Genomic DNA, 24,370 nt, shown 5'->3' with positions numbered 1-24,370 from the left:
TTAAGAAAAGCATACAATCAAAAAACCCAGACACGATTCTAGTTCTGTCTCTAATCACTGTTTCCAAAGGCTTTCCGTGGAAAATAAACATTCTACTCCCTGTGTATGAAGCTTGTTCCAAAAGTCCCAGTCTACGAGTTGGCGCTTGCTGATATGAATAAGAACAAAATATCTGACAAATTATCACAAACTAAATGTAAAGTGTTTCTAGTGAAACTTTAGCATCTAAATAGAGACAGGCTAGAAGTATAAACTATACTCGTGGAGTTTGAAGGTTTAGTACAAAAATGTCGATTATTGCATTCATAATTGTTTATTTCTGATTACATGCTTAATTATATCAGTTTAGATGTATTAGGTTAAATAAAAGGTAAAATTAAGTTCATCTGTTTTCCCTTTTTAAAGAGGCTACTAGAACAATTTAAATTACTTATGAAATTTAGGTACTTAGGCAGTGTTGAATGACTAAGAGGACATACTGTACAGAAGCACAAAACAGCAACTAAGTAAGACTGAAATCGACTCTGTGATTCATCTACCAGTGATATGACAGGGTCTTTAAAGGGGTAATTAAGGTAAAAGGAAGTCGTAAGAGCGGCACTAACCCGGTAGGACAGGTACCTTTTAAAGAACAGATCAGAACCCAGGGGACACACAGACCAAGGGGGAACACGTGAGGGCACAGAAAAGGCAGCCCTCTGCAAACAAGGAGAGGCCTCGGAAGAAACCAAACTTGAATCTCTGACTTTTGGCAGAAGAACTGTGAGAAAAACTTCTTTAAGCCACTCAATCTATAGCACGTTGTTATGGCAGCTTCAGTAAACTAATACAGTGTTCCAAATAATTAAGATTTTTTCAATAACCGATGGGAGTTTTATTTCTCACAGTGAAATGACAAGACTCAGTGCTTCTGTCACACTAGCCTTATTTCAAACCCTCAACAGCCACGTGGATTAGCCCAGACCTAAAGAAAAGTACAAACCAGAAATTCCTAAGAAGAATGCTTAACTACTTCAGGTTTGTGACCAAGAAGCATCTTACTACTACACTGAAGAATTTTTAATCTGTAACTTAAAAAAAAAAAATGCACATAACTCAGATCTACCCTTATATCATTCTTACAAGGATTTACGAACAGAGACTAAAGAAGGGAGTTAACAGTTTAGGGCTATGTTTGGTACTAAGCATGTCATCACCAAGGGTTCTTGAGAGGTCTGCTGCTGAACTAGTGATCCAGGTAGCCACTCATTTATATTACAAAGGAGTCTGAACTCTACGTACAGATTACCCAGGCATGCCCAAACCAGCCTCTAGTAAATCAGAGAATGCTACTATCCATCTTCATGTTTTATACTCCTTTTATGGGTATAATCAGGCATTTTCAATGGAGAATAAGTTCCAGAAATACAAAAATAACAGGAATGCTATACTGAATGAGATACTCCCAACACAGTTCCACTTAACCATGAGGCATCAAAACACTATGACCACTATTAAAAATTTCATGCACCTAGAAATAATAAATTCAATAAGTATAAAAGAAAACTACACACAGAACTCAGGGTTGTCCTGCCTAGCTGAACACATTTACTAAATAAATAGCTATCTCCTTTGAGAACTATAGAAAAAAGAAGGGATTTCAAAATTTAATAATATAAAAAAGTTCATTTAGTACAAAGTATTTTCCATTTGCATTAATTCTACCTCTTAAACTTGCTTTTTATACTTTACAGTAGCTTAAATTGGACCACAGACTTCATGTTTGTATGTATTTTTACTTTACATAAAGAAACTAAGGCTCTAAGAAATTGAAAGACATGTCCAAGGCCACATATCTAGTGAAGAGGATAGCTAAAACATAAACCTGGACTTCTAGGCCCACAAATTTTCTACAGGTTTTACAGTGTTGAAGTATTAAAACCATGCCCAGCACACAGTGTTACAGAAATGTTAGTTGTTACAAGAACGTGTAATATAATTATGCTGATTTGATCAAGTGTGTGCCCATAATACTTAAAAGGGTAATTCGATTCATAATAAACCTCAACAATGGTAACTCAGCTCAGAATAAATAACTCCCAAGAGCATTATGGTCATAGAAATCTTTTTAAAATTTAAATATATATAATTTTTTTGCAAAGAAAGGTAGAGTGATAGATAAAAGGTTTTCTAGCACAAATTTTGGAGAAGGAAATGGCAACCCACTCCAGTGTTCTTGCCTGGAGAATCCCAGGGATGGGGGAGCCTGGTGGGCTGCCTTCTCTGGGGTCACACAGAGTCAGACACGACTGAAGTGACTTAGCAGCAGCAGCAGCAGCACAAATTTATGATGAAATTATGTGGGGAAAATAAAATGGAATTTTTGAGTTGGAGTTTATCATGTATTTTTAAGTGAATGATGGTTCATACCAAAACTACTGTATTTTTTTATTCCATCAGATCAATTTAAAAGGGATATAAAAGCTTTATTTATCAATACTCAATATTAAAGGACATTTAAAATATGAGGGACAATGTTTCGAGATTTAAAATCCTGAACCCAATTCATAGGCAGTCCTAGTTTGGAACAAGCATCTGGAAGCTATTTTGAGAATGAGAAAATTTAAACATGGTGGGGTATTAGATACTTTGAAATCTGACATGGAAAAGTAAAGTGGTGAACTGAATAAAGCAACTTACATTATGTTCTCATTTTGGTTTAAAAACATCTGTGTATTCATACATAGAAATATCTAGAGGGATATCAATACCAATGTATACACAACAAATGTATCCAAGTGGAGAGAAGAGTGGCAATCTCCGAGAGGCTAAAATACCGCATTTTTATTTCATCTTTTATCTATCTCTTTTTATAATGCATATATACTATGTTGTAAAAATATACAAAAATGCCTAAATACCAGTACTTTAGTAAACTAGAAATCATAGTCTCTGTAATTGGTTGCTCTATGTCTTAAGTCTGTGAAATAAGCACATGTAAGTTAATGATCCTGAGGAAGGTTTTACTCTTTTACTTTAGCTGCAAAGTGTTTAAAATAAATATATTTTACTTTCAAGCATACGGAGTTCTAAATACAAAGATTCATAATAAAAACTGAAATGATCACAGACACTACAAGAAAAAAAAATTCAGATTTTTAAGAATATTGGAAAACGCACCTATATTAACAGAGTTTAAAATAGCAATAGTATGTGCTTACCATATGTGCTTAAATATTTTTCAATTTTAAAAACCTCTAGATAAAATGTTAAGGCAATGAACAAAATAAATAAAATGTCTGCATTCTTAATGTATGTATCAGTATTAAACGCTTTACAGATACTCTTTAATCTTTATACCTCTCCTTGGAAAGTGTCCTCTCTATCTCACTGATAAGAAAATCAAGACTTAAAGAACTATGTATCCAGAACACATAAACTCCTACTTGTAATCCTTTTGCAATATATACATGTATCAAATCAAAAATAATACATTATATATCAATTATATCTCAATTAAAAGAAAAATTCCTACAAATTAAATTTTAAAAAATCAAAGACAATCCAATAGAAAAATGGCAAGAATGACCATCATCAAAAAGTTTACAAGTAATAAATAAATGCTTGAGAGGGTGTGGAGAAAAGGAAACCTTCCTGCATTGTTAATGAGAATACAAATTCGTGCAGCCACAAAGGAGAACAGTGTGGAGCTTCCTTAAACTAACACTAGAGTTAACATATGATGCAGCCATCCCTGGGCTTCCCAAGGGGCACAATGGTAAAAGAATCCACCTGCCGAAGCAGGAGACGAAATAGACACGGGTTCAACCCCTGGATCAGGAAGATACCCTGGAGGAGGAAATGCCAATCAGCTCCAGTATTCTTGCCTGAAAAATCCCACGGACAGAGGAGCCTGGAAGGCTCCAGTCCATGGGGTCCCAAAGAATCAGACATGACTGAGCAACTGAGCACGCACCAGCAATTCCACTCCTGGGCATACAACCAGAAAAGATGAAAACTTTAATTTGAAAAAAGACACATGCACTTCAATGTTCACAGCAGCACTATTTACAACAGCCAAGATATGGAAGAAGCCTAACTGTGGTGTGTGTGTGTGCGTATACACAGACACACACAGACACACACACATACACACAACATTACCCAGCCCCATAAAAAAAACAATGAATGGACCTAGAAATTATCATACTAACTCAGATAAAGACAAATATCATATGATCTCATTTATGTGGGGTCTAAAAAAATGATACAAAGGAACTTATTTACAAAACAGACTCACAAACATAGGAAGCAAACTTGTGACTGCCAAACGAGAAATAGGGGGAATGGATAAATTAGGGATTTAAGATTAATCCTTAATCTTCTCCGGTAGCTCAGGGCTTCCCTGGTAGCTCAGTTGGTAAAGAATCCGCCTGCAATGCAGGAGGCCTGGGTTCGATTCCTAGGTCGGAAAGATCCACTGGAAAAGGGATAGGCTACACACTCCAGTATTCTTGGGCTTCCCTTATGGCTCAGATGGTAAAGAATCCACGTGCAATGAGGGAGACCTGGGTTTGATCCCTGGGTTGAGAAGATCCCCCCTGGAGAAGGGAAAGGCTACCCACTCCAGTATTCTAGCCTAGAGAATTCCATGGACTGTATAGTCCATGGGGCCGCAAAGAATCAGACACGACTGAGCAATTTTCACTTTCAAGATTAATAGGTACACACTACTATATATAACATAAATGCCAAGGACCCACTGTATACCACATTACAACACCTTATAATAACATACGATGGAAAGGAATCTGAGAAATAGAGATACAGACATAATTAATAGATGCAGGTGTAACTGAATCACTTTGCTGTACACCTGAAACATTATAAGTCAACTATACGAAGAAAAAAAGTAAAGTGGCAAGAGACAAATATTTCACAATTAACAACAGACAACATCCGCATTCTGCCATAAAGGAAATGCAAATTAAAATCAGAGATTCCTCTACTTACCCAGAATGGCTAAAGCTTCACAATAAGAATTCTAGGGACTGAAAATGAACACTCCAGGGGATTACTGTAGCATGAACTAGGGTCAAAGTATTGAAGCTCCAATCATTGTTCACATAGTAAATAGTGGTGAGTTCTGCCTGGCTTGGACAGAGGTGAGTGATTAAAAAAAAAAAAAAAAGTATTCTGGAAAAGTGGTTAAGAATCAGATGGTGAAGGGCCTTTGGAGGTCAGGATAAGGACTTTAATCTGTATACAATTAGCAATTGTGAACCATGACATAGATGACACAATTTAATCAAGTTTTAAAGGTATATAAAGGCTGTTTCATAGAGAATGTTCCAGAGATGGAAGGACACAGAAACTTTCAAAAATCTTTCTATCTCCTACCCTGCAATAAATTTCTCTGTCTTCCACAGTTTGGTTTAACCTCACTGCTCAACCATTCTTCCAAAACCTCCACCTGTTCGCTCAACCTTCTTTCTTCCTCGCTAGTCACCAGATGGGAGAAGGCGATGGCAACCCACTCCAGTACTTTGCCTGGAAAATCCCATGGACGGAGGAGCCTGGTAGGCTGCAGTTCATGGGGTCGTGAAGAGTCGGACACAACTGAGCAACTTCACTTTCACTTTTCACTTTCATGCATTGGAGAAGGAAATGCAACCCACTCCAGTGTTCTTGCCTGGAGAATCCCAGGGACGGGGGAGCCTGGTGGGCTGCCGTCTATGGGGTCGCAGAGAGTCGGACACAACTGAAGCGACTTAGCAGCCACAGCAGTAGTCACCAGATGGAACTGAATTAGTTCCCAGCCAAATGCAGGACTGAGCTTTCAATCAAGGAAGGCCCAGGGCCTGCAACGTTCTTGTGCTTCTCCCAGGCATCTCACAAGTTAAATCCAGTGCTTTTCTGTATGCCCACCTGATATCTGTCCACCCATGATTTCTCTGCCTACTCCAGCCTGCCCCGCTCCCCTTCTCCCAAGTCCCTGTAGTTCCTATGTGGGTCCCATCACACAAAATTCAACATCTAACTAGCATCTATATTGTTTTGTTCTCAATTCCGACAAGACTGAGAGAAGAGATCACAAGTGTATCCCCCACCGTACCTGGTATCAAAGGCATACACTAGGTAGTTGTCAGTTCCTCTAGATACCAGAAATCCAGACATATCCTTTGATCCAGTGACTCCATTTCCAGAAATTTATCCTACTGATGCTACTGCTGCTGCTGCTAAGTCACTTTAGTTGTGTCCGACTCTGCAGCCCCATAGACGGCAGCCCCCCAGGCTCCTTTGTCCCTGGGATTCTCCAGGCAAGAATACTGGAGTGGGTTGCCATTTCCTTCTCAACTCACATAAATATGCAAAAATACGATCAATGTTACACATTGTAGATAGTAATAAAAACTAGAAACAGTCTAAATGTCTTTTAAGAAAGCCTGCTTCCATTGTGTCTGTACCTCCCATTAAAAGAAAAACTTGGGACACCCATACATACAGACCATAACAAAGCAGTAAGTGAAAAAAGCTGCAGGAGAGGGCTTAAAACAGGTCCTATATTTATTTATACACACATACAACTTAGAAACACACAAGATTTCAGAATGACAACCTCTGTTAGGTAGGACGGACTTTTTCCTGCAGTGTTAAAAACAACAGGCCCAAAATGGAGCCATTTATGTTAACTCCCACATAACCAAACCCAGACTTAATAATTAACCCAATTATGTACAGTTTCAGCTCTACCAAAAATGGGAACTTAACCAACCAATCAGAAGTCACTCTATCAGTGCTAGCATAGTAATCTGCCTGACAGACCCTTTACCATCCCCTAAAGGAAAGAGACCTTGCTAGAATCAAACTACTTTTGGCACGTGTAACTTTCTTGTTCCTGCCCATTTCTGCCTATAATGTCTACCACTTCACACAGCTCCTCCAGTTTCTATCTGCCAGACTGGATACTACCTAATATATTAATTGCTGAATAATCGCTGAATAAGATTGTAACATTTACTCACTTGAATTTTTTTTTAACATTTAGAAACACTCTACTGCTTAAAAAAAAAAAAATGAACAAAGAGCACAATGTTTGAAATAAAATATTGATATATTTTTACTCACTGCTCAAAAACAATAATTTACAAAACTTACGATATAAATCCATTTTATTTAAAACAAGAGGAACAGTATATTGGTTATGTGTACATAAATAAAATTTTAGAATATATGCCAATTGTTAATGATGGTTATTTCTCGAAGAGGGATTACAGGAAACTTTCATGTTTTAGGTTAGTTGTTTTTCTTTAAATAATAACCATTTACTTAATTTGGGCTTCCCTGGTGGCTCAGATGCTAAAGATTCTGCCCACAATGCAGGAGACCCAGCTTAGATCCCTGGGTTGGGAAGATTCCCTGGACAAAGAAAGAGTAACCCACCCTAGTATTCTTGCCTGGAGAATTCCATGGACAGAAGAGCCTGGCAGGCCACGGGGTCACAAAAGAATCAGACACAACTGAGAGACTAACACACACTTGAATTACAAATAACAAAGATTTAAAACATTTTATATTCCCTCTGCTGGTGATCATTACAGGTGAGCATTTTGGTGTACCTGACAATTAGTGAACCTAGAGAGAACCAGCTTGTCAGGTCGTCTGTTACACGAAATGTGGGTAAGCATTACAGGCACATCAGGCCAAAAATTACATTCAGGGAAGTTATTCATACAAAAGCTACCTCTCTGCTAGAAAATATTAAATGTATATTTGATGAAGGGAACCTCTCTAAACGTAACATTAACCTCACATATTTACCAAATTACTCTAAGAGCCAGGCATTGCAAGGGCCCCTTCCTGATACACTGTTCCGTTTTTAAATATCCCTCATTTATCTAGAGGAAAGTAAACTTGTAGGGAACCCATGTTTCTAGGCCAGTGTTTGAGATCAGATGGGAATCTCTAAATAATTGTACCCTTAGAAGCAAGAGGAAGAAACTAGGCAAACCACTAAATGCCACAGTTGTCCTCAGAGAAGTTCAGGATTCTACCTGGTGGATCTGTGCTTCATACAGGACCTCACAGTCCTTAACGTTTCCCCTGTACGCCTGCCCCAGCGTGGAGCCTACACATGTCTGACCTGAGGAGTCATGGCCTTCTCCCTAAGCCTCTGATTAAACCCACAGGGACCAGAACTGCCTGTCTTTCCTACTATTTCCTACTAGTCTACTGCTCCAAACCTTTTCCATCTCAGCATGCAGGCATGTCGTGCTCTGTCGCTCAGTCGTGTACAACTCTTTGCGACCCTATGGCTTCTCTGTCCATGCAATTCTCCAGGCAAGTATACTAAAGCCATTTCTTCCTCCAGGGATCTTCCCAACCCAGGGACTGAATCCATGTTTCTTGCTTCTCCTGCACTGGCAGACAGACTGTTTACCACTAAGTTACCTGGGAAGCCCTTTCCATTTCAACACTGACCCTGAAATCCAACCATGATAGCCTGACCACTGAACCTAATCGCTTACCACAATTAAAGCTAAGTGCTTTACACATTTTACAACTCATCTATGCTCACAACAAGCCTGAAAAACATTCCTATTTCACAGATGAAGAAACTGAAATACGACCAGCAAATCTAAGACTTAGACCCAGAAACCCTGTTGCCTTACTCCAACCTTTCCTACGTAGCACTGTCTCTATGACCTATCTCTTCAAAACTGAGAAAACACTAGAAATCTTCCAGCAGTAAAGTGCTCATGCTTAGCAACAAATCTGAAAGTCAACAGGCCAGCTGAACCCCAAGTTTACTCCTGGAAACACTGTTGGTCCCCGCTACCCTTGGATAACTGAGAACTACCAAAGTTTCAATTACAAAATGCATATGTTTGCCAGTGCTTTTCCTAGGAAAAGCTGTTTTCAAAAATGATTAGACACTCAACCTCTCAACAAGTCCAACATATCTGGGTTCAGACTCTAGCTCCTTACTACCTGTAAAGTAAGATATAAAGTATATGTACACAATGTAGCACAGCAAGTCACTGGGCAGAAAGGAGTCAGGGTCCCCTGTAATTATCGTTTGATTGCTTTACCATAAATACTCCCAGAAGGTGGGGAAACTGACAAGTTCAAACCAGATTCAATACTACTTGCCCCCAAAAAACTCATGAATTCATAGGTTTACAGAAAACTGTAAACACTACAAAGAATTTTGCATTCTATTTAAATTGATGAGCGGATAAACTAGAAGTTCTACACAAGAGAAACAAAAGTAAAAACCGGTACATAAAAAAATGTTTTAATACCATGAAATTAGCAATCGGGTCAGTTACTACACATGATAATGAAAGTGACTAACAATTCCCTTAGAAAAACTCATTCTTCCGTATATTTCCGTGTGAATTACAATGACTCCGCACTTGAAGAAAAACCCTTGACTACTGTATCTTGAAAGCATTATTGGGTAACCTCAGGTATTTTCAAAGGATGACAAATGGGCACAATGGTCAGGCAATCATCAAGTCAGTAAAGACTGATCTTTACCCCTTCCGTCTACGTTTCTGATCCAATTGTTAGAAGCCTGAGAACTCACATTACAGATAGGGCTTAGTCTTCTCCAGGTGAAGGGCATCACCTTTTAGTCCTCACGCAACCCTACACCCTAAAGACTAAAAACTATGCTCCTTTTTTCTTTTTCCCGGATAAGGAAACTGAGGCTGAGTAATCTGCCTACATGTGGGAAATCTGAGTCAGACTGGACACCGTTCTGGGTCTAGAGTCCAGCCCTTTTAACCTTATCAAGGCTTGTGGTGGGGGACCGGGGACTGCACATCAACTGCACTGTAAAACGTGTGAAGAAATACAGTTACCAGAGGGAAGCAGGGGGTCCAGCGGGGTAATGGCATGCTCCATAACGGATTGCTGGTCTCTGCGTTAAAAAAAAAAAAAAAAAAAAACATAAAAATGCCACATTAGAACTTCTCCTAGCTAAATAAACAGCACGCGAAAACGTCAGTACGTGCGGCCCCGGGGCGGACCGCGGAGCGAGCCGCGCTCCCGGTGTGCGGGCCGGGGCACGGCAGGCTGGGCGCGCGGCGTTCCAGTGCGCGCGGAGGCGCAAAGAGCGCGCGCGCTTCGCGTGCCTCGGCGGAGTCGCCGGGTCCAGCCCCTCCCCGTGCCGCCGTCACCGTCCCGGGGCCAGGGTCGGGGCAAGCCAAGGGAGCCAGGGACGCGAAGGGAGCGGGAGCCGCCTGCTCCCCGCCCCACGCGCCGGGAACGCGGGTGGCGCTACAGGGCTGCGGTCGCACTTACACAATATGGCGGGTGGAGCCACAAGCGAGCCGGAGCGCAGACTGCGGGAGCCAAGTGATCGACGGCTCGGTGCTCGACTGAGGCGCCTGGGCGGCGCGCGGCCCGAGACCCCGCAGGTTTAAGGGAAGGGCGCGCAAGGCGGCCCCGCCTCCTTCCGGGAGCCTGCGGCGCGTGCGAGCCGCGGGGCCCCGCCCCCAACCCCATCCCCCACCGCGCACGTTTCCTCCCCCTCCCCCCACCACCCCCGACCGCGTGTCCCTGGCATTCGGGCGCCGGAACCTTAGGCCATCCTGCCACCCGCTCCCTCACGCGCTGCCCTCTCTTCTAGACTAGTTCTGCCCTGGAGCCATCGCTGGTGTTTCTGAGGAACGCTGGTCCCTGAACTTTAGCTTGGAGGCCGCTATTTGCTCCAAGCCAAGCGTTAACTTCCCCCGTCATCCTTCGTCAGCTTGGCATCAGAGCCAAGCCAACGTCCCAAGTTACCTACAGAGCCCTTTTTCTCAATCCTCATTCTCCTTGATCTTCCGCTTGCAGCTCGTGTGCCTCAGGAGCACGCCTTCGTTAAAGTCTTCGTTGGGTTGCAACAATCACAGAATGTTATCGTTGGCAGGAACTTGAAGCTGCTTTTGCAGCTCTGCTCGCTCCAACATTCACAGGTTGAAGAGTTCCTTCTGTGGCCACGCAGCCTCTTCCAGGACTAAGCGAGCCAGGTCTCTAGACTTAGTAGACTCCCTAGGCTTTATCTTTTCCAGACTAAACTTGTTCTTTTGAGGTTCTTAGAGGACCTGATTTTTAGCCTCCGCTGTCGTGGTTCCCACCCTCTGTATTTGATGTTTCCCATACACCGTGGTTCTGACAGCTGATGAGAACTGCACAAGTGTCAGCATCTTACAACTCTTGCAGACCCCTGGCCTAAGAGACCTGACCAACTCTAGCACGGCTTCTGCCAGCCTACGGCCCATCCCCAGGACACACACACACTAAAATGCCTACCTGAGAAAGTTCTAAGGAACCCCTGACCACAGGCCCCTGACCTCCCAAGGACTTGGGATTGTGAATAAGTATCTTAAGACTCAGAAGTGTCTCTCCCAACTTGAGAGCCATTTCCTGCAAATGCAGGAAGGGTAGCATCTTTGTGGGAGAAGAGACTCCTCGCTTTGGCAGCTGCCAACCAGCAAGAGAAGCTTGTGTAATCGCCCTTAATAGTGACCAGCTCTTTGCCCACTCTTCCCCCTCCTTCATCCTCCCGTTAAAGCCCTTCCCAGTAGCCTACGCACATAGAGGAATAGAGCTCAACTCTTTCTCGACTGTCAGTAGTTACTAAACAAAATCTGTTTTTGATGCTTGGACTAAGACCTGGCTGTGTTTATCTTTGACACTGGTCACCAAGTTACAGGGGTAATCCAACCATAGAAAAGTACATCGCTGATACTCATTAATCAACTGCCAGATCAAATGAAACTTGCAGGTGTTTTTCACATTCACCATGTTAAGCCAAGTGTACATCTACCTCACAGTCAGTTTTAGACCAAACTACTAGGAACTTCACATTTATTGTAGTAAAGTTAAATATTAAGTCTTTAGCATCAGGATACAGCAGGTGAGCCATTTTAACTATGTGCTTGCTAACTGTGGGGCTTAATAAAACTACTTAGGTTTCCTCAGATGTAAAATGGAAACAGTGTTGTCTACTTTCGAAGAGGTCTATAAGGACCAAATGACTAGGTTTGGATAAACACTTGGGTGGGTGCCTAGTGCATATAGGTTTGCAAGAAACATTTGTCCCTGTCCATCAATATGAGAAGTATCCAATTTACATCTTATAACATCCCTGTTTATATTTATAGCACACTTCCTTGCAAAGTTTTTATGTGTAATCTAGATCAGGTTTCTTTCTCCCAAAGAAAACTGAAATATTAACCACAATAAATTTCAAAGGTCCACATGTTTCAAGATGCTCAGAGTGAAACTAAAAGACAACACACTGAGGGTGAAGGGAGACAGTGACCATGTAACAGACAAGCTGTTGCTGAATGGATTTCAGTATCAAGCAAACTGGGGCTTCCCAGGTGGCGATAGTGGTAAAGAACCAAATAGGGTCTTCTCAGGTGGTGCTAGTGGTAGAGAACCTGCCTGCCAGTGCAGGAGATGTAAGAGACGTGGGTTTGATCCCAGGGTCGGGAAGATCCCCTGGAGGAGGGCACGGCAACACACTCCAGTATTTTTGCCTGGCGAATCCCATGGACAGAGGAACCTGGAAGGCTATAGTCAGTCCATAAGGTCGAAAAGAGTCAGACACGACTAATGTGACTTAGCATACACACCCAACAAGCAAGTGGACCAATAAAATGATGACCAAGGGTGTTACTGAGTCCAAATTCACACTGCTTACTGCATGAAAGACCAATAAATCAAGAGATGAGTTGTTGGGGCAAGGAATACTGACTCCACTCAGAAAATCAGCAGACCAAGAAAGAAGTGGTAGACTAGTGTCCCAGAGAATCATTTGTCTGGGTTTGGATGCTACTTTCTTTTACAGAACAAAGAGAGGGCAATGAGGAGGTGTAGTAAAATAAGGCAACAAATTGTTGCAAATACTTCCTGGTTCCAGCCAGACTCTGGAAGGTGTGTGTTTTCTTCTTTCCTGCAGCCATACAGGTCAGGATGTTTCCTATGAGCTAAACAAAGGTATTTTGGCTTAACACTCAGGCATGGGAGGCAGAATTCCCTGAGATAGGCCACTATGTACACTTTAAGCCAAAGGCAACATTTCTTTAGTGATTCAGTTCAGTTCAGTTCAGTTGCTCGGTTGTGTCTGACTCTTTGTGACCCCATGAACCACAGCACGCCAGACCTCCCTGTTCATCACCAACTCCAGGAGTCCACCCAAACCCATGTCCATTGAGTCGGTGATGCCATCCAACCATCTCATCCTCTGTCATCCCCTTCTCCTCCTGCCCTCAATCTTTCCCAGCATCAGGGTCTTTTCAAATGAGTCAGCTCTTCGCATGAGGTGGCCAAAGTATTTTCGTTTCAGCTTCAACATCAGTCCTTCCAATGAACACCCAGAACTGATCTCCTTCAGAATGGACTGGTTGGATCTCCTTGCAGTCCAAGGGACTCTCAAGAGTCTTCTCTAACACCACAGTTCAAAAGCATCAATTCTTAGGCACTCAGCTCTCTTTATAGTCCAATTCTCACATCCATACATGACTATTGGAAAAACCATAGCATTGACTAGACAGACCTTTGTTGACAACGTCTCTGCTTTTTCATATGCTCTCTAGGTTGGTCATAACTTTCCTTCCAAGGAGTAAGCGTCTTTTAATTTCATGGCTGCAATCACCATCTGCAGTGATTTTGGTGCCCAGAAAAATAAAGTCATCCACTGTTTCCACATCTATCTGCCATGAAGTGATGGGACCAGATGCCATGATCTTCGTTTTCTGAATGTTGAGCTTTAAGCCAACTTTTCCACTCTCCTCTTCAGTGATTAACTTGTAGCAAAAGCAATAGAATAAAATTGAAGTTGCTCAGTCCTATCTGACTCTCTGCAACCCTGTGGGCTGTAGCCCATCAGGCTCCTCTGGCCATGGGATTTTCCAGGCAAGAATACTGGAGTGGGTTGCCATTTTCTTCTCCAGAGTATCTTCCTAACCCAGGGATCAAAACCCAGTCTCCTGCATTACAAGCAGACTCTGTACCCACTGAGCCACCAGGGAACCAAGGTTAAAGCAAAAGAAACAGATTCAACACAGAGTCAGATTTGCTCTTCCCTATTACAAGGATTACAAGAATGTACGTGCTTATGCTAAGTTGCTTCAGTCATGTCCAACTCTTTGTGACCCCATGGACTTAGCCCACCAGGCTCCTCTATCCATAGGATTCTCCAGGCAAGAATGCTGGAGTGGGTTTCCATGCCCTCTTCCAGGGGGTCTTCCCAACCCAGGGATCAAACCAGAGTCTCTTATGTCTCCTGCATTGGCAGGCCAGTTCTTTACCACTAGCGCCACCTGGGAAGCCCCATTACAAGGATGTTGCTACTACTGCTGCTAAGTGGCTTCAGTCGTGTCCAACTCTGAGAAATCCCATAGATGGAAGCCAACCAGGCTCCCCTATCCCTGGGATTCTCCAGGCAAAAGTACTGTAGTGGGTTGCCATTTCATTCTCCAATGCATGAAAGTGAAAAGTGAAAGTGAAGTCACTCAGCCATGTCCGACTCTTAGCGACCCCATGGACTGCAGCCTACCAGGCTCCGCCACCCATGGGATTTTCCAGGCAAGAGTACTAGAGTGGGGTGCCGTTGCCTTCTCAGATATATACAGGCAAATTACAGAAGGTATTCAAATGGCAGCTAATGTGAAAAACACAACATCTCTAGCATTTGGAGAAGCAAATTTGAACAATGAGATAAATTTACTTACTAGATTGCAAATAACATTGTAAATTATCATACAAATTTACATTTGTTCAATAATTATTATGTTCCAGTAACTCTGGTGAGGTCTTTGTATTTTATTTAATTACCCTAAAATGCAGGCTCCAAGAGAACAAGGACCAGATTTTCATTGTTCACCGAATCCTCAGACTCGGGCACAGTTGCTGGCAAAGAGTAAGCAATCAATGAATATTTACTGAATGTTCAGTAATATATTCAGTAATAACGAAATTGTTTGCAATAGCCTAGAATGTTTCTTTTCACAGCTGACTCATTCATCCAGCCTCAGCACAACACCAACTTTCTTCCTCTGTTATTCTTCATCTTACCTAGGATTGTTTGCTTTGCTGAAGAGCTATGTTCACAATCTGTAGTTATTTAACTTGTTTATGATTTTTCTCCTCCTGCTAGAGTGAGAGTTGCTAAGAGCAGGAACCACATATGTTTTGTTCATTGCCATTTATCCAGGCAAACAAGAATATCTTACCCATAATAGAGATTGAATAAATGTTTGTTAAATGGATTAATGCATGGTGGGAAAAAAATGAAAAATTGAAGTATAGAATACCAGCAATTCTTAAAAAGAATAAGCTAAATCAATGTTCCCTCATGTGGAAAAATATCCATGATAGAGTAAATTTTAATAAATGGAAGTGGTAGGAAAAACCCTATGTTTTTTAAATGTGTTTGGATATCCACAAAAGGAAAATAGTTTAAAATAACCTCTGAGACACAGGGACCAAGCACATAGAAGGCAGTGGACTTAGGGACATATCATTATTATTTTACATGTGTTTGTATTTTATTATTTAATATTTTTGCAATGTGCACATTAAAGAAATTTAAGGTTGTGAAATGTATATTAAAAGGAAATTAATGCTCACTGTTGTTAATCCTTGTCATATTTTGGGCTTCCAAGGAAAGGAACATACATATACATGTAGTATAATTTTCAGAGGAGCAATTTCATAGCTTCAAGCAAGTTTTCAATGGATCTTACTATCCCCAAAAGTTCCATGGAGTAGGATGGAACCTCTAGCAATAGGTTATACATTTTTCTTCAGGATACAAAGATGGCTGTCCAATCTCCCTACCCAATTATCTTCTACTCTTACCCCATTTTCTTGAACTGGTGGAGTTCAAAATTTATGATGGTCCAAAAAGATTCTATAATAACAATTTTCTGCAGCAAAATAAATTTTGAAAACACTGCACCCTGTTACCAACCTCCTTTGAGATTTATAGCACATTATCCATCTTTAACATCTCACAAAGATCAGAAATAAACAAGTTTTTTACCTCCAAACCCAGAATGTCTCAAAGACAATGAAGCGTGGAACATGCTTGGTATATCTTTCAAAATCTTGCAGAACAGTTTTTGCTCCAAACAACTGGTGGGGGAAAGCTGAGAGAGGCTATGAGCAGAGGTGCTAACACCACTTTGCTTCAACAGCTGTTCTCCCTACTGCTGCCACTAAGCAGTCTTAGAATTTCTGGTCTTTAATCAACTTCTATCAGCTCATGTACTTCAGCACTTTGTTCAGAAAATGAAATCATTCTCTCAACGTCAAGATGTATATCTGTCTTGAGCTCTTGAAGCAGTTATTTCTAACTGCCTTTAGAATATTTACACTTAAATATTTCACCATTACCTCTGATTCAAGTGGCTAAAACTAAAATCATTACTTCATTCCAACCCCCCAGAGTCTTCATTTCTTTCCTTAACATCATTATTCTTCTGCACTCCTTGGTAATAAACTTTAATTTGCCTTTTCTTTCATTCCATAAACTCAGTAAGATGTCAACTTTTGTTCTATTCCAGCCTATTGAAATCAGTATGGATAAAGATTCAATCATTCTTGTCATTTCCTCTCAATTATCCATCAAAATTTTCATTATTTTAAGCCCTATCTAAAGTATCATCTTCTCTGAAATGTCTTCCAGGAGATTCACTCAGGCCTCTCACAATTAATCTCACTTTGCTCTGTAAGCTCATTACATTCTTTTTGTGCTCCATTTTATAGCCCTGTGATCTGGTATCGTATGGTTTTAAATGTATGCCACCTCGTGGTCCCAGAAGGCTGCTTGAGCTCCGGCCTTCACCTATACATTTCAACCATTAGAAAGGAGGAAGGGCAAAAGTACACCACCTGCCTTATAAAAAGATGTGAAAGACAAAATGCATCTGTCAATCAAGGAGATGATTTTATTCAAGCTACTGGGGGGACACCCTAGGTCCTAAGATCCAAGTGTCCCCACTGCATGGTTTTGCTTTAGATATTTATAGGGAGGCACAGTGAAATCTCGGGTGGGGTGATTTGCAGTTGGGGTCATTTTACAATTAGGGGAAACCTCAATCAGCTGAACAGAAGTGTTTATCTGTGTTTAGTTACTTTCAAGCAGACAAACATTTCTAATATCAGGTAATCATTCATGAGACAAAGAAGCAGAGCTGAATATACCCAGAACTAATGTCAGTTATATCTCATTTGAGGAAAAAAAAGGAATGGGGAGTTGGAAGGACTCTGTCTGGCCTACTCAGAGGTTCAGGTGAAAGTGAGAGACATCTGAGAGTTTCATGAGAGCCCTGACAAAGTGTGGATGGGACTCTTACCTGAGTCATGTGGGGAAGGGCAGTTCTTTGAGGTAATCCTTTTCCTGGAACATAGAAAGGTGAAGGCTTAGAAAACAGGGGGTGGGGGAATTTCTTAGCCATCACTATTTTCCCAGAGCAAAACTTTAGATCAAGTTGAACATTTTATAGGCTTCCCAAAAGCCTCACACAGTGCTTCTGTCTAAACATAATTGTCTGGTGTCACTTAATCACATGGCTCCGTCTTACTGGGAAAAGTAATCACTTAGATGAGAGGCAGTAAGGGCAGATAAAAATGGGTGCTGTTACTAAACAGGTAAGAGTGAGCTATTGATGCTTTTGAACTGTGGTGCTGGAGAAGACTCTTGAGAGTCCCTTGGACAGCAAGGAGATCAAACCCATCAATCCTAAAGGAAATCAACCCTGCATATTCATTGGAAGGACTGATGCTGAAACTGTAGCTCCAATACTTTGGCCACATCATGCGAAGAGTCTACTCATTTGAGAAGACCCTGATGCTGGGAAAGATGAAGGCAGAAGGAGAATAGGGCAACAGAGGATGAGATGGTGTGATGACATCACTGATTCAATTGATTCACCAGTTAAGGGTCAGGGAAGCCTGGTGTGCTACAGTCCATGGGGTATCGAAGAGTTGGACACAACTTGGCAATTGAACAACAAAGGTCAAGCTACCCAATTAGCATGTCCCTCACAGGGCTCTGTAATACTCCTGACCTCTACCCTTCTCCACCCTTGCCTCTTTCTAATCTAGTCTTCACATGGTAGCCAAAGCTCCCTTTTTAAATTGTGAAATTGATCATGTCCCTGCTTGCTTAAAACTCATCAGCTGCTTTAAGAATAGAATCCAAACTGAAAAGGTCCAGAACAATCTGGATGTCTCCTATCTCCAACTCTATCTTATTTCATTCTTCTCTTCACGTGCTTGTTAATGAAGGTCAATAAGAAGAGACTTTCCTACTAAGTATAGAAAAAATATGTATCACCGTAGTAATTTTAAAAAGGTATTATAAGCATAGAAACAGGTAGCTTGATAGAACAAAATAGAGTTCAGAAACAAATTCATATATGGGAATTGTTTACAAGTTACATTTTAAATCAGAGGGGAAAATATCGTGGTGTATTTAATAAATATTCTTGATGGAATCATCTACAGGTGAAAATGATAAAAATAAATTTCTACTTAACACCATATAAATTTATAATATATTAGAAAGCAAAATAATAAACAAAAATCTACTGTGTAGCAGACGGAACTATGTTCAGTATCCTGTAATAACTTTTAATGGAAAAGAATTTGAGAAAGAATATATAATATGTTCTTTATATTATATAATATATTTTATACATATGTACACACACATATATGTAGCTCTGTTTGCTGCTGTTTAGTTGCTAAGTTACGTCTGACTCTGCGACCCCATGGACTATATAGCCCGCCAGGCTTCTCAGTCCGTGGGATTTCCCAGGCAAGAATCCTGGAGTGGGTTGCCAGTTCCTTTTCAAGGAGATCTTCTCAACCCAGGGATCAAAGCTGACTCTCTTGCTTGGCAGGTGGGTTCTTTACCACTGAGCCACCTGGGAAGCCCAGTTCTGTCTGCTCATTTTATTTTGTCTAACTACTGCCAGTTGTGCTCTGCTGAAAACCACCTGATCCCTGAATGGGGCATATCCTATTCCCACCTGGTTAGTATGAGACTCGTTGAGGACATCACTCCAATTCATAATTTTCTGTCACTTTTAGTATTGAAATATGCTTCTTGTAGTATTAGAATATGCTTATTTGGGGCTTCCCAGGTGGTGCTAGTGGTAAAGAACCTGCTTGCCAATGCAGGAGACATAAGAGATGCAGGTTTGATCCCTGGGTTGGGAAGATCCCCTGGAGGAGGGCATGGCAACCCCTTCCAGTATTCTTGCCTGGGAAATCCCACAGACAGGGGAGCCTGGTGGGCTACAGTCCATGGGGTTGCAAAGAGCTGGACACGACTGAAGCGACATAGCAGCAGCAGCATGATTATTTTAATGCTAAAATTACATGTTAAGTTAAAAACTAAATATTGAAATAGGCTCAGTTATTAAGATTCAGAGTTTCCATTGTAAAACTCAGATCTCATATTTGATTCAAAACTTTCATTCTCTCCCACCTCCCAGACTAGACTTGCAGGGCTAGCAGTTTTAGGTGGAGGAGAAAAGCATCCTGCTGTCTCTTAACCCCATGCCCCTTTGGGATTAAGGCTCGACTTTGGAGCATGAAGAGGGAGACAGACTGCCAAAATGAAGTTGCTGCCCCCTCTCTGTTGGTGGTCTTTCTTTTGCTTGCACACCTCCATGTGAACTGGAAGTGACACCCTCACCCTGTACTGATGCAGGAATCACAAGGCATCACACGTGGAAGGTTAAAAGAATCAGTTCTAAACAGCTCCTGTGTGCTTAGCCTCGTACCACATGATGCAGCGACCTGGGCAAGCCTGCATTCCTGATTCCATCTACTTGCAACCTGGAGCCTACCTGCAAGGGAGCAAATTCATTTTTTTTTCACCTCCAAGGAACTAGTCACTCAAGAGTTTGGTTGTTACTTCCTCAACTCTGTTGTTGCTGTTGTTGTTTAGTCACTCAGTCGTGTTCAACTCTGTGCGATCCCGTGGCCTGTAGCCTGCCAGGCTACTTTGTCCACGGGCCTTTCCAGGCAAGAAAACTGGAGTGGGTTGTCATTTCCTCCTCCAAGGGATCTTCCCGATCCAGGGATCGAACCCAGGTCTCCTGCGTCTCCTGCATTGGCAGATGGATTCTTTACCACTGAGCCATCTGGGAAGCCCTTCCTCAACTTGAGGTTGCACCAAATTGTCATATGCTTTGGTTCAGGTTTCCCAGAAGCAAATGTAAAACTGGGATTTGAGCACAGATAATTTATGTGGTGGAGAAGGCAATGGCACCCCACTCCAGTACTCTTGCCTGGAAAATCCCATGGACAGAGGAGCCTGGTAGGCTGCAGACCATGGGGTCGTGAAGAGTCGGACACGACTGAGCGACTTCACTTTCACTTTTCCCTTTCATGCATTGGGGAAGGAAATGGCAACCCACTCCAGTGTTCTTGCCTGGAGAATCCCAGGGACAGGGGAGCCTGGTTGGCTGCAGTCCATAAGGTCTCAAAGAGTCAGACACAACTGAAGGGACCTAGCACATATACAGGAGAAGGCAATGGCAACCCACTCCAGTATTCTTGCCTGGGGAATCCCAGGGATGGGGGAGCCTGGTGGGCTGCTGCCTATGGGGTCGCACAGAGTCGGACACGACTGAAGCGACTTAGCAGCAGCAGCAGCAATTTATGTGGATGTGCAGAACCCTTGTAAAGAGTGGAGTTATTAAAGAAGGCAGCAAAGAAAGGGTACGGAAGCCAGGTACCACTGTTGGAGACTAGAGCTGAATCCTGTGGAGATGTGTGTGTGTGTGTGTGTGTGTGTGTGTATTTCAGGGTTATCCCACTTAAGGGGTATTTGTACATCATGTTATACATCATTTGTTCGTTGTTAGTATCTAGAAATACAATTTATTTTTTTACATTAGCCTTGTATCCTGTAGTCTTTTTAAATTCACTTATTAGTCATCTAACTTTTTTTGATAGATTTGGAATCTACAGATCAGGTTGTCTGCAAATCTATTGATCATATTGTCTGCAATAAAGACAGTTTTATTTCTTCCTTTCTAATACATATGCCTTTTATTTATCATTTTTATTTTTGCCTTATGGTACTAGATAGGAACTCCAATATAACTTTGAAAGGAAAGGCTGAGAACACACAGTATGGGAACTATGGGTGTGCTGTGTGCTTAGTCGTGTCCGACTCTTTGACACCCCATGGACTACAGCCCGCCAGGCTCCTCTTGCCTAGGATTCTCCAGGCAAGAATACTGAGTGAGTCACCAGCCTCTTTTCCAGGGGATCTTCCCAACTAAGGGATCGAACCCAGGTCTCCTGCATTGCAGGCAGATTCCTTACCTTCTGAGCCACCAGGGAAGCCCATGGGATCTATGCCTTGCTCCCAACAGTAGGCATAGAGTACAGAGTCTTTCAACATTAACCATGAGGTTAGTTGTGCACATTTTTTGATATGTGCTTTATCATACTGAGAAATTTCCCTCCTATTACTTAGTTTGCTAAGATTTTTCACTGTAAATGTGTGTTAATTTTGTGAAATATCTTTCTTTTTGCACCTATTATAAGAAGATTATATGACTTCCCTACTTAATTTGGTTACTATGGTAGTCATATTCAGTTCAGTTCAGTTGAGTCGCTCAGTCATGTCCGACTCTTTGTGACCCCATGAATCGCAGCACGCCAGGCCTCCCTGTCCATCACCAACTCCGAGAGTTCACTGAGACTCACTCATTGAGTCAGTGATGCCATCCAGCCATCTCATCCTCTGTCGTCCCCTTCTCCTCCTGCCTCCAATCACTCCCAGCATCAGGGTCTTTTCCAATGAGTCAACTCTTCACATCAGGTGGCCAGAGTATTGGAGTTTCAGCTTTAGCATCAGTCCTTCCAATGAACACCCAGGACTGATCTCCTTTAGAAGGGACTGGTTGGATCTCTTTGCAGTCCAAGGGACTCTCAAGAGTCTTCTCCAACACCACAGCTCAAAAGCATCAATTCTTCAGCACTCAGCCTTCTTCACAGTCCAACTCTCACATCCATACAAGACCACTGGAAAAACCATAGCCTTGACTAGACAGACCTTTGTTGGCAAAGTAATGTCTCTGTTTTAGAATATGCTATCTAGGTTGGTCATAACTTTCCTTCCAAGGAGTAAGCGTCTTTTAATTTCATGGCTGCAATCACCACCTGCTCTGATTTTGGAGCCCCCAAAATTAAAGTCTGACACTGTTTCCACTGTTTCCCCATCTACTTTCCATGAAGTGATGGGACCAGATGCCATGATCTTAGTTTTCTGAATGTTGAGCTTTAGGCCAACCTTTTCACTCTCCTCTTTCACTTTCATCAAGAGGCTTTTTAGTTCCTCTTCACTTTCTGCCCTAAGGGTGGTGACATCTGCATATCTGAGGTTATTGATATTTCTCCCCGCAATCTTGATTTCAGCTTGTGCTTCTTCCAGTCCAGCGTTTCTTATGATGTACTCTGCATAGAAGTTAAATAAGCAGGGTGACAATATACAGCCTTGACGTACTCCTTTTCCTATTTGGAACCAGTCTGTTGTTCCATGTCCAGTTCTAACTGTTGCTTCCTGACCTGCATATAGGTTTCTCAAGAGGCAGGTCAGGTGGTCTGGTATTCCCATGTCTTTCAGAATTTTCCACAGTTTATTGTGATCCACACAGTCAAAGGCTTTGGCATAGTCAATAAAGCAGAAATAGATGTTTTTCTGAAACTCTCCTGCGTTTTCCATGATCCAGCAGATGTTGGCAATTTGATCTCTGGTTCCTCTGCCTTTTCTAAAACCAACCATATTGATTGATTTTAAAATATTAAACCAATCTTAACTCCTGGAAATAAACGCCACTTTGTCATAATGGATTATCCATTTTATATATTGCCGTTTGATTTGATCACATTATGTTAAATATTTTGCATCTATGTTTATGAGGAAATCTTGGGGCTTCCCTGATAGCTCAGTTGGTAAAGAATCTGCCTGCAGTGCGGGAGACCTCGGTTAAATCCCTGGGTTGGGAAGATCCCCTGGAGAAAGAAAGGCTACCCACTCCAGTTTTCTGGCCTGGAGAATTCCATGGACTGTGCAGTCCATGGGGTTAGAAAGAGTCAGACAAAACTGAGCAACTTTCACTTTCTTTTTTTTCATGAGGAAATATTAGTATTGGTATTCCTTTCTTATAAAGTAATTGCTTTTTTGAGTTTTGGTTCATGATAATTCTAGCCTCACAAAGTAAATTGAGAAAAGTTCCCTCCTCTTGTATTTTCTGAAAGTTTATGTAAGAGTGGTTTTATTTCTTCTGGGAAAGAATCCACCTGCAATGCAGGAGACCCCATTTCAGTTCCTGGATGGGGAAGATCCCCTGGAGGAGGGCATGGCAACCCACTCCAGTATTCTTGCCTGGAGAATCCCCATGGAAAGGGGAGCCTGGTGGCCTGCATTCCATGGGTTTGCGGGGTCGGATGCTACTGAGCAAGTAAGCACAGCACGCAACACAACCATCTGATATAATTCACTGGTGAGGCCTCTTGAGCCTGGAGTATTCTAGAGGGGAGAATTGTAAATTACCTATTCAATTACTTTAAGAAATAGTGTTATTCATGTTTCATGTTTATTCTTATACCCGTTTTTGTAATTTCTGTTTTTCTAGAAATGTTTCCATTTCATCCACATTGTCAAATTTATTAGCATAATAATACTAATATTCCTTTATTGTCTTCCCAAAATCTGAAGGATCCAAGGTGATGATCTTTGTCTTTTTTTCTGATATTGGCAGTTTAGTTTTGGTTTTCTTTTTGCTTGCTCGTTTTACATTGCTTTGCTAGAGTTTTATCCATTGTATTAATATGCTGAAAAGATATTTTGATTTTGTCAATTCTCTCTGTTGTTTTCTCTTTATATTTTATAAATTTGAATTTTTATTTTTCTTCTTTCTTTCTACTTATTTTGGATTTAAGTTGCTCTTCCTTTTTATTTCCTTAAATAGGAAGCTTTGGTTAGTAGTTTTATACTCTCATCAACTGTAAGAATTTAAATCCGTAAGTTCTGCCTTAAGGATTCTTTAAGTGCACCTGCAAATTCCCAGATGTTGTGCTTTATTATCATTCAGTTCAAAATATTTTCTAATTTTCTCTGATTCATGTGCTACTTAGAAATGTGATATTTAATGTCCAAATACTCAGGGATTTTCCAGATGTATTATTGTTACTGATTTTTAGTTTAGTTCTACTAATGTCTGAGAACATACATTGCAAATTTATATATTTGCTAAGACTTTTTTTGAGATTTTAACTTGCGGTTTATCCTAGAGTATGTTCCATGCATACTTGAAAAGAATGTGTGTTCTGCTGCTGTTGGATGGAAAGT

General features: G+C 41.5%; 1 protein-coding gene across 4 annotated transcripts in view; it reads right to left on the bottom strand.

Annotated features, from left to right (window-relative positions):
- TPK1 (thiamin pyrophosphokinase 1) overlaps positions 1–10,957 on the bottom strand; it is a 387,814-nt gene extending 376,857 nt beyond the window's left edge. Inside the window, exons 1-2 of one of the 4 annotated variants that reach the window (XM_027538741.1) lie at positions 10,774–10,957; positions 9,849–9,907 (exon numbers count right to left, since the gene is read on the bottom strand). In XM_027538741.1, the coding sequence (XP_027394542.1) occupies positions 9,849–9,891 (43 nt within the window). In that variant the 5' untranslated portion in view covers positions 9,892–9,907; positions 10,774–10,957. Of the gene's footprint in view, positions 1–9,848; positions 9,908–10,290; positions 10,461–10,773 lie in introns of those variants that run through there. The other 3 variants (XM_027538740.1, XM_027538742.1, XM_027538739.1) reach the window with 3 other exon arrangements.
- Between the last annotated feature and the right edge of the window lie 13,413 nt (positions 10,958–24,370).

This window comes from Bos indicus x Bos taurus, chromosome 4, assembly GCF_003369695.1.
Source record: "Bos indicus x Bos taurus breed Angus x Brahman F1 hybrid chromosome 4, Bos_hybrid_MaternalHap_v2.0, whole genome shotgun sequence".
NCBI lineage: Eukaryota > Metazoa > Chordata > Mammalia > Artiodactyla > Bovidae > Bos > Bos indicus x Bos taurus.
This window is presented reverse-complemented; position numbering and strand designations above follow the sequence as displayed.